At 53.7% G+C, this 11,279-nt stretch overlaps 1 protein-coding gene across 1 annotated transcript in view; it reads right to left on the reverse strand.

The window, feature by feature from the left end:
• Positions 1 to 10,949, reverse strand: part of LOC122383158 (AT-rich interactive domain-containing protein 3C-like) — a 32,745-nt gene extending 21,796 nt beyond the window's left edge. The window contains exons 1-4 of the mRNA XM_043369324.1: positions 10,725 to 10,949; positions 6,848 to 6,955; positions 2,143 to 2,310; positions 1,395 to 1,715 (exon numbers count right to left, since the gene is read on the reverse strand). Of these exons, the coding sequence (XP_043225259.1) occupies positions 1,395 to 1,715; positions 2,143 to 2,310; positions 6,848 to 6,955; positions 10,725 to 10,793 (666 nt within the window). The 5' untranslated portion in view covers positions 10,794 to 10,949. The remainder of the gene's footprint in view (positions 1 to 1,394; positions 1,716 to 2,142; positions 2,311 to 6,847; positions 6,956 to 10,724) is intronic.
• Between the last annotated feature and the right edge of the window lie 330 nt (positions 10,950 to 11,279).

Consider the following 11,279-nt stretch of genomic DNA (forward strand, 5'->3'; position numbering starts at 1 on the left):
GCCGATTGTTTTGATAACCACTACGTAAATCAGCCCACATACCTTCATCTGCCTGCTCCGGTTACAACGAAGAGCAGCGACGACAAAACCTCCTTCGAAACGAGCAGAAAAACGCGGCGATAACACATGTTGGCCGGGTTGATATCAAACGCTGCGCAGGCGTGCGCCAGTTTTTGCTAGCGTTAACCACGTTTGCCAGACTCTGAACACATGTGACGCGTCGCCGAGGGCCGCTGGTGGCCATTCTAGAGCTCCGGTAAAAACATAATTGATGGCGATTTTATTTCCGGACCATATGCGTCGGATTTGACGCTGCCGCCACCAGATGGGCGGGTGGCGCGGCACGCCAGTGTCGGGTTCCTGTATCAACACAGAGCGCGCACTGTTCGCGCCACAAAGAGACCCATTATGGGCCGCCCCGGGAGGCGACAGAGGTGGTGTCCCCTCCTCCGACGGCGAAAATTAGCCCAACGCTGCTGGTTAACACGATCCGCGCAAATAATTCACCTTTGATTGAAACCAGCTGGCAGCTGCCTAGCTTTTTCGGGGGTGGTTGTTTCTCTCAAAAATACTACAAATGAACGTCCTTTTCTTTCACCTCTTTTTTTGCTTTTTAGATCTAATAACGAGCTGTAAAGTAAGTGTGACATGAACTTTCGCGCCCATTTCATCCCTGTTCAGCGCGTTAAGATGAAGGCAAAATCCCTTCGTACGCAAAAGTAATGTTGTTGACCTTTATTCTAATATGCACCAAAGGATAACAGATTCCAAGAAAGCGTATAGCCCAAAATTCAACTGTAGTTAATACCGTATCTGACTGTCCCGCACAGGTAGGTAACGGAAAACGCTCTCAGGAAAACACATTTCCCACTGACCCGATCCCTTGTGCGATTAAACCAATCAACTTACGGTCCTTTTGTGTTACTTTGTCCCTTTGATCCCCCGACCTGTCACCCATTGTCACTCGCTTGGTAAGGACAGAAAAAAACGCTCTTACGTGACATAGGTACTCTAGAGAACATCTAATGCCAGATATGGCAGCCATCTGGCAGCGCGGCGCTTCCGGCGCGGCGGCGGCATCGATGGAGCGCAGGGTAATGGCGCACCGAGGACAGTTTCCCAGTACCTGCTGTCTGCCGCGGAGGCAATGGGACCGTGGCGCCAGCGCAATTGCATGCGTCTCCCGGCGGCCGACCACAATAGCCGGCTAACGCGTCCGCCGGTGGGAGCCGGGCAGGGGAGGGGCGCTGCAGGTGAAGTGCTCGTGTCGTGATTGCAGGTGTGTGTGTGGTCGGCGCTGAGCGCCCGACAACCAGCCGCCTTTGTCGGCGAATTCATCAAACCAATCATTTCGCCACTGTTCGATCGCGACAAAGAGGCCGCCAGCGACTGACCTGCTTGAATTGCTCCTCGAAGTTCCAGGAGGCGTGGTTTCCGGCCGGCTGGCGAGGCGAGTGGCCCGACGAGCTGGTCGGCGGGCTGGCCGCCTCGCGGGCCGGCGGCGACGCGCTGCTGGCCCGGCCGGCAGCGGCGCCGTAGCCAGCCAGACCGCCGAGGCCGGGCAGCGGCACCAGCGACGGCGGGTTGCTGGCCATGGAGGCGGCCAGCAGCGACTGAGGCGACAGACGGTGACGCGGCAGCGACGACGGATCGGCCGACGCGCGAGACATCATGCCATCCTGGAGCCGGTAGTCGGCCGCCTCCTCTCCACTCGACTGAAGAAGAACAAAATCCGGTTACTTGACCGGGATGGGTGGTCGACACCGTCCAAAGCATTGCTACTCACTTTTTAACGTTACAATGATTGTTGTCATACACAAAAACTATTGAATTTTACATTGACCTCCCACAACGACTCACGGAAATCAATGAAGATCCCCAGTAGCGGCAGAACACCTTCAATTAAGGGGGGGGGGGCACTGCCGACTTTTGGTCCCATTCTTTTCATGCAACGCCCATAGGGCTAAAGTCAAATGCCAAAATCAAAGGGGGGCACGGTGCCCCGGTGCCCTCCCCGTTCCGCCGCCCATGAAGATCCCCCCCCCCCCGGTGCTCAACCCTCACCGCTTTCCTCCTATGTTCCTCCCTCCTCCCTCTTATCTCCTATCTTCCGCTTCTCTCTTATCCTCTCCTTTCACTCACCTGGCGATGTCGGCCGTTCGTCACGTCCTCCACCTGCTGCTTCAGCTTGTCCAGGACGCTCTGCGTGGGCGCCGGCGAGCGGTTGTCGCCCACCTCGACATCAGCCTCGGACTCAGGTCGGGGTGACGGGCCGCGAGATGCTCCGGATCCGGCGTCGGAGGTCGCTCCCTGCGGGGGGAGAAGACGAGCGTTTTGGGTCATTGGAGATGCAGGTGAACATCTCACCTCGTGTCAGCAGGAATGCTTCAGTAGGAACATCTCAGTAGCGAAGTCTCAGCTGCAATGTCTCAGAAGCAACGCCTCTGTGCCCGTGTCAGCAGCAACGTCTCGACAGGAAAATACGCCTGCAGCTTTTGTTTTGCGGGAGTATGGAAACCACAACGGCAACACAACTACAGCATGACCTTAGTGAGAAGGAACAGTCAAGAGTTCTCCCAGACTTTCGTTATCAAATCAGCGGGGCACTGCTCAATACCCAATACCCATGCGCTTGCGCAAATATACGAGATTGACAGGAGCGCGCCCCGGAAGTTTCGAATGTTTCGAATGCTTTCTCTCTTGGGGCGCGTTCCCAGTAGCTCGGTTATGTATGCGGCCGTGTCAGTTTTCGATAGGCCGTGGGCGGTGACGCCTGGCTCCGCTGAATCGTCAGGACTTGGAGTGACGGGGCTCGGCGGGAGGCAGACTGGCGCAGTCGGGGGCGAATCCGACGCCGGATGATCGAAAGTCAGTGGACGGACACCACCCACACCTGCACTGGAGTGACATGGGAGTCTTGATGTGGGAGCTAGAACTTATAAGGATGCGCCACGAAATGAGAAGTTGACCGGGAAGCTTGCAAAGGAAGGGTAGAATTTGCCACCTGTGAAATAAACGTGCTTAGCGATTTTACTGATTCATTTAATTCTCGACTACGGACTGCCTTTCGTACCTACATTGTTTCCAACAATTAATAATCAAGTCAACCAATCACCGAAACAAACATCGTCAGCACTTTGCGCCGCTCATCTCAGGTCGTCAGCGGCATCACGCACCATGCAGCGACATGCATAATTGGCGTCAGCAGCGACCAGCGTGGGTCTGGCGGCCGCCGGGGTCACAACAGCGGGGGATGACCGCTCAGGTCGGCGTCAATCAGCCTCTGATCGACTGAGCACTGAGTAGCCGGCATCCGTCACCACCGGCACCGGCTGAATGAAACGCGCCGCTTTCACCGGTTCACCGCCGAGCGGCCGCTAATCCGGCGGCGCACCTCTGCGCGGCCGGTCCGGCGCACAGCGGCGCTCGGCGGCGCGGCGGAGACGTCGGCGACGCGTCGCTCTTCCATTGTCGGCGGATTTCGTCCGCTGCTTATCGCGCGGCATCTCGCGCTGCCATCAAACGACGGCGTTGATTGGTCGGTCCTGGTCGTCATAGCAACGACACTGACCGGGCGTAAACAGTTGGAGACTATCCCGCTTTCCGATGTGACTCGTGTTTATTCAATGCGCGCACAATATTTCATGTTCGGGCTTTATCTGGTGCATTGTCGCGGCTACTAAGGTCTCGACGGGGCGCGTGGAGGGACGCGACCGCCTCCTGGGAGGCTCCGCGGCTCTGAACCCGTTTGTCAAATGCTTTAGTCGAGCCAATAAATTTCCAGTTCAGATCGCCCACTGGGGTCACAAAGGCGGACAAACAAAACGAGGAGCGCACAGAACCACAGGATGAAAACGATACACGAGTGAGGCTGCATCAATGTCTTGGCGGTCAAGGAGGTCGAGAAGCTGACTCACAACTCATCGAGTCACGACTCTTCTGAGTCAGCGACTCCGCCGGTGTCTGATACGGCGAAGACGGTACGCGAGGAACCCGCATCAGCGACCGGCCCGGGGAGCGGCGCCAGCGCCCCGCCGCGGCACCGCGCCGCCATCCGCTCATTCCAGAGCGAGCGTGACAAAAGATATGAAAATATTTGAGACGATGGACCAAGTGGCGCATTTATAAGATGGACGGCGCGGGCGCGACCGAGAGAAAAACAGGCCATTTGCATACAGTGAGGATCGATCGAGTCGCTCGGGCGCGCCGGTCACCGCTGTGTTGTGGTATGCTGTGTGGAGACACAGGGGCGCGAGGCGCCAAGCGGCGGGACACCAGCCCGGTATGTCACCCCGGGCCCCGGCCCGCCGGTCGCTCTGATAGCGAGCCGCTCTCCACAGCGTATCGGACATCTCACCGCCGACTGGTAAACCAGCGGGCACAATAATATTTGCGCCGTCCCCAGATAAGAGAAGTGCGTATTTCTAATCGCATATTCTTGAAATGGTATTCAAATATCATTGTATCTATGATAGCCTACGAAGGGAAACCATTTGACGGCTATTGCATTTCTACTGCGCTGTTGCACTAACGTGGAACCCGCAACACAATAGTCTACATTTAAGCATTTGGTAAGTTAATCCGAACTCAATGATAAATAATCCTCAAATTAATCCAAATTCTGAAGACACTAAATTTCACAACCTATGTATCGTCTGACGACGAATTTGGGAATTTTCCTTGAGACGCTTCTTCTTGGCAGCCGTCCAGATTGGTATAGCAAGAAGCTCGGCAGAGTCTCTAGCCAGATCAGCGACCACAGTCTAGCCAGCTTCACATTAACAAGATTTACCTTGGATGTCAGCCATGAGCCCCATCCGGGCTGATCTTGGCTCAGAACCAAAGATTAATAGCTCCTGTTGTCAAGGCGCTTCAGATGCGTCACCACGAACAAAGCTTGCCCAAAAGTGACTCGTGCGGCCCGATCATCACCGTCTTTTCTTTGACATCAACCTCCCTTCCTCCTCGCCTCCCGAACAACGGAGCTTGCCGCTGCCCCCTAGCCTCTCCGCCGCCGTCGCCCCTTCCCTCCCCACCCCTGGGGCGCATCGGCCCCACCCCTCGGGCCGGCCGGCCGACGGGGTATTCTTGGCTGGTTGTATTTATATCACGCGATCGGCGCGTGCGCGCCATAATTTGGCGCGCTGGAGCTACTGGAGCGGGCGGCGTCTGAGACGACGGCTCGCGCCAAATCGGGCCCGGACCGAGCCAGGAATCGGAGCGGGAGTCGGAGTCGGAGTCGGAGTCGGATGTCGAGCAAACGTGATGTCGAATCTAACAGCAGGATATGAATTCGTGCCTTGGAAGTGGTGCATTGGTTAGGGAGAATCTGGTTACAGCTTTGCTCCTTATTCAAAGCATACATATGACGTTTCCCGTTTGTGGCCAATATTGTCTCGCAATTGTCTTCACAAGCGCAGCCGAAGAAATTAAGGAAAAATTAAGAGCTTATACATATTGTGATATTAAATCAATATTCATTACATCTAATGACACAAAGCACCTCACTATTGATTGATTATCCGAATATTTATCAAATACTGCTCTGCGAGCCACCACAGCTCTCTGACCACCTAAAACCACTCGGCTGTCATATGACATTTGATTCGGCCGGTCCGGCCCGCCGGCTGACGGCTGACGGGGGCGGAAAATTGTGTCAGATGACCTGACAGATGGGTCTCGGGCAGCATCCCGGTGACGATAGTGACATTCAGAGCGTGCCGATCGCGGTCGACGGAACTGATGAATGGTAGGTGGGCAGTGCGCCAGGCGGCTCGGAGCAGGAGGCAGCGATATCACTCAGCCAGTGACAAACACCATCGGGGAGTATAAATACACCCAGATCGGGGGTAGGTTAACGTGGGGTCGTACACCCGGATCGCGGGTAGGGTGGGGTGAGTTCGGGGAATCCATTGGGAGATGCTGGTGATATTATTTATTATACGAGCAGACGTAAAAACCAAAAATAAGTTGGTGATTGAGCTCCACATTCTTTGCATGCGAGAGACGATTTATCACACTTTAAATAACTCATTTATTTTCAAAATTCGTTCTGATTGTATTCTGCTCAAATATCTAGAAGGTTGTCTAATAACATTTGGCGCACGTTAGTGAAATAATATTGAAAATATGGTACAATTCCCTAAGAATTGTTAGTTCTCCAAAAGAGCGGTTATTTTTATCACTATAGGTTCAAATTATGTATGATTTATTGAGGCGGTGAGGCGTGGACATCTGAATAAGGCCCATGCAAACGAGGCGATAAAAAGTGGATAAATCGCTCCCAGTAGCCACATATTTATACGAAAATCGGGGGCTGATGGCTCTTTCAGACGCTGCTTTGTGGGGTGGGGTGGAGAGGGGATTAAAAGCTATATTCCGACCGTATTCGCGGTGAAGTGAGCTAATCTGAATAGGCAGCTGAGGCCAGGTGGGTTTATTTTGTGAGTCGGTTACAACGTTACTAACCAGCCGTGGGACCCAGTGCGCGTCAACTGGTTCTCATTGGCATTGTGTGACAACAATCACAACACAAATGCCCCACAGAGCTGTGGAATTTCAAGGACCTGGAGCGGTCGAAACAGCGCGTATGCAAAACATCCTATAAACATAGGCGGTGGAACGGGGGGCACCGGGGAACCGTGCCCCCTCGATTTGGGCATTTTTACATTAGCCCTACGGGCGTTGCATGGAAAGAATGGGACCAAAAGTCGGCAGTGCCCCCCCCCCCTTAATTAAAGGTGTTCCGCCGCTACTGCCTATAAACACGGGGACATTAGAGCAATGTTAAAAAGTAGCGCACTGGGCGTGAGCAGATACACCGTTAGTAGTCGCAATCGGTGCATACCTCTTCTTCGGCTGACTGCTGCTGCTGCTGCTGCTGTTGTTGCTGTTGCTGGATAAGCTGACGGTAATGGGCGGCTGCGCCCCAAGCTGGTCCACTGATACTGCTAATCTGAAACAAGGACAGATGCCAGTCAGGAAAGCACAGGCGACATATCTTGTCGGTAACTCGTCAAAAAGCTTAACGTGTGACTGTTGTTGACAAGCAATGTTCAGGTAAAAGTGATCGTGATGGTCGAGTTGTAACATTGCATAGTCCAGGACCACGTCTTTACTCAAAGATGGCGAATCAGTAGATAGAATATTAACGTGCCAACTCGTTTATTTTTTATATTTTAGTCTATTTTAAGGTGACGATCCCGATATGCATCTCCACCTCATATCACCACGGGACCATTCCATGTCTACCTGAAACTGTGCCTCCCACCTGTCCCATCACAAAGCCGGCCTCCCGCTCTCCCGAGACGTCACCATCGGCAGCGTCCGTGATACGCGGCATTTCCCTATAAGACACGGCCTAATGGCCGGGTCGCCGGCGCCCAGTCCACCCGGCTGACAATTGAATGGCCACTGGGCAGATTTATGCGCTACAGACCGTAATCACTCGCTATCAATCGACGGCCCCGACCGGGGTCACTCCAATAATGGCCAGCGTGGCCGGCACTCCCGCAAGGAGAGAGAGAAAATTGGATAAGGACCGACGCCCGACGCTGAATTAGATGTGAAGACAAACGGCACAACTGTCCTCCTCTCGCTCGCTCTCCGGTGCGCGCGGTCGTCCTCTGCGCCCCGTTAATGTCGCCAAGAAAATGGCCAGGCCTTGAGACGGGGAGCTGTGGAATTTATACCTGGATGGAGGTGGACACCTGGGATTTCTCAGAGAAAAAGGACAAGGAATTTGAGGTTGAAGAGCGACTGGTGCTCTAGATGGGCGGAAAGCTGTGCAGCAAGCTAATCATGCATCCGATTTTCGTCATAGGTATCCCGGTTGTTGAGCATTTCCGGAAATATCGGCCATGGCTTGATCTAATCATTCATGCCAGGATAACACGATTTTAATAGGAATTGAAACCCGACTCGGCCGGCACAACTCAGCGACCTGTGACAAACACTGATCCCGCAGGACCAGGCGAGGGTCGTCCGCACGCCATCTGGCTCTCGTGCTCTCTGCGGCCCTGCGTCTGAGTCGGCTTCGCCAAAACAAACCGGACAAATCCGCTAACCTGATTAAAGGGCCGGCCGCTGCCGCGACGGTTCCGAACGCGGCCCAGCCACCGGCGCACCACTCATTATGGCTATTTTTCTCCGATTATAAATCAGTCGAGACGCGGGCACCGGCCCACCGCGGAGACGCTTTTAAAGAGAATGCTGGTGGTCGAAAGCTCCACATTTCCTGCTGGGTAGACTGTTATGGTGAGACGGTGAAGCCGACTAGAATCCCCGCAGAAGTCACGGATATATTTATTTAAATGTGGTTTTTAGTTATGAAAAGGTTCAGCTGTTGGAAGAGTCAAAGAAATAGCAGACCAAGTTTTCAACGCAATTGATTTACATCCTAAAAAATGACAATTGCGAGAAGAAAAGACGATCGTAAGAGCAGAAACTCATTATATTTGTATATATCAGATGGTCTAAGCATGCCCCCCATATGGCCTAAGAATGCCCCCTTCCCACCAAAAAGGGCCCTTCACTAAAATGAGCTGACACATTTATGGGCGGCGGAACGGGGAGGGCACCGAGGCACCGTGCCCCCCTTTGATTTTGGCATTTTAACATTAGCCCTATGGGCGTTGCATGAAAAGAATGGGACCAAAAGTCGGCAGTGCCCCCCCCCCCCCTTAATTGAAGGTGTTCCGCCGCTACTGGACACATTTTACTTCTCCCTATTGCATATAAGTTCGCCACCTGTGTTCGATCGCTTTTTCTTGTATCGATAAAGATCACAGAGAAGTGGTTACGACCCCCATTCTGTGGTTTGCCTCCCTCACAGAACAAGCACAAACACATATTCACGCACGCCGAGATACACACACAGTCTGACAGTGTGTCATTACGAGCAATACTGCACCGCATCAGTGAGTCACAATCCCCGCATCAAGCCCGAATTATTGCCGCATCAACCTTCAACCGCGCCACAATTGTAGTCTCGCGTTCAGCGATAACAGTACCACGATTGGCTAGTGCTTCGTGCGAACCAGTGATCAACTCAGTCACCGGTAAACCGTATGTGTTGTTTTGGAGCTGTAGTGTAGCCGATTGCGCATGCGATTCCGCTGAATTCGAGTGATCTGAATCGTAGAATCGTGCTCGGCTGAGCAGGAGACCGAAGCGGATAGCGATTGGGTCTGCCAGACAAATATGAGATATGAGAAACCGATGAGACAATGAGATGAGAAGATGAGACGAGACAAATAGGCCAAACTTATATTTTCCTATAAGGATGAGTTGCTTGGAGACGGCCGACTGCGATTGTGTAAGGAAACATGAAAAGTACAACTTGAGTTTTGAGTACCATGTTTTAAATGAATGTAAAAAAATATCTAGTTGTTTCAAAAGTATTTCATATTCGTAAGAACTACCAAACTTCATCTCGAGAGGACATTCAAGCTGAGCTTAGCCAAATAGCTATCTACCACATTCTCACCAACCGTAGAAACGTCGCGAATAATGACATTATACGGATATCTGTCAGAAGAACCGAACGTATTCAACTACACATTGGTGCCAATTTTATGCCCACGGATGATTGGTTTGACATTAGCCGCAGCTTCGTATGAAATCATCCGAACCGCGTAGATATCCCTTGGCTACGCTGTATTTAGTGCCTTTATGACACATTATTAATTCGAACTTTCAATTTGATCGTCATAAATCGACATTTGACTGCGCAGCCTGCTTACATAATCCACCCCTCGACCTATCATAACGCCGCAATCGCTCGTAGTAGGTATCTCATGCGCAGTTCAGTAGGCCTACTGCCCTGTGCCCCTTTCTGTGACAGCAGACACCAGGGCCTGCACATCGCTCTGCGGGCGGGCGGATTGACCTCTGGACCGGGCCATAAGAGGGTCCTCTCCGCCACCAGTGTTTGTCGGAAGGGTTCATCACCCCCGTCCCCTTCCCCCCTCCCGCCGGCCTCCGGCTCTCCTGGAGCCAATGTCCGATACGGAGCCGATAGAGGTGGACAGGAGATCATAGAGGTGGACGGGTGGAGTCGGACGGACGGGGTAAGGGTCGTGAATCAGTGGGGGGGGGGGGGACAGCAGTGCTGGGACCTCGGGGCAGTGAGAGATGAGGGAATGCGATGTGACCGGAGCAGAGATGTCTGAGATGTGTGGCCCGCCCGAGAAAGCGACTGGAAAGCGAGATATAGAGGGAGAAGGAGAGGGAGAGAGAGAGAGTCGAGAGAGAGAGAGAGAGAGAGAGAGAGAGAGGGGAAGAGAGAAGGAAAGGGAAAGGGAGAGAGGAAAAGGAGGAAACAGGAAGTGGGCGGTGAGTTGAATGTTATTCCTTCAGTAACTGATAGGTAAAATACATGAAATAAATATCAAGCAACACTTCCATGCTAGTGCTACCATCTAAAAGCATACCCGGATGATCTCAGCAGCATATCACCTTTTAATCGCGTTATTCATCTGCCCAGCTGCCGCATCACAAAAAGGCGTTTCCCATATTTCACATTCCCTCCCAGCCTGTCATCTCCCCATCACTGCTTCCATCACATGCCACCACCACAGCATCCCCATCCCGCCACCTCTTCCACCCCATCCCACCACCACCACCCTTTTTTCATCCCACTACCCCGCTGACCTCCCCATCCCACCAGGCGGTCACCACCACCCCATCCCATCACCCCTCTGACCCTCCCACTGAGCACTCACCACTGCCGGGTCCATATCAGCTGTCTCCATTCTGCCGATCAGGCTGTCGGTTACCGCACAGCCCAGCATCACATGCGCCGGCTCACGCTTGGTCCGAATCTTGGCGACCTTCTGCGGCGGGCGGTAACGGTGTAACGGCGGCGCACGCGCGATCAGCTGGCGTGGCTCCCCGATCCTCTCTCGGCGGCTGCCGGTCCGGTACTGAGCGCCACCGCCGCGCCGCTCAATGACGCTCCCAGATAATCAGCCAATCAAGGCGCGATCGGGCCGGCGCGGCCGCGCGGCGACCAATCAGCGGCCGAGCTTCGGTGGATCATTCTTATATCAGGACGATATCAGCTGCGGTGGGGAGCGACCAAGCGGCGCCGGCGCGCAGCGTGATAGCAGAGCAGCTATAATGGAGGACGACCGGTGCGGCGAGGCGATGCCATTGGTAGAGGAGAGTCGGAGAAGAGGAATACCGATACTGCGCGGGAGCACAGCTCGGATCAATACGGAGGAGCTGTGTGCCCTGCGTCGTGCCGGGAGAGATGGTGCGCAGAGAGGGGGCTGTGG

This window comes from Amphibalanus amphitrite, unplaced genomic scaffold (genome assembly GCF_019059575.1).
Source record: "Amphibalanus amphitrite isolate SeventyFive unplaced genomic scaffold, NRLGWU_Aamphi_draft 000156F_arrow, whole genome shotgun sequence".
Taxonomy (NCBI): Eukaryota; Metazoa; Arthropoda; class Thecostraca; order Balanomorpha; family Balanidae; genus Amphibalanus; species Amphibalanus amphitrite.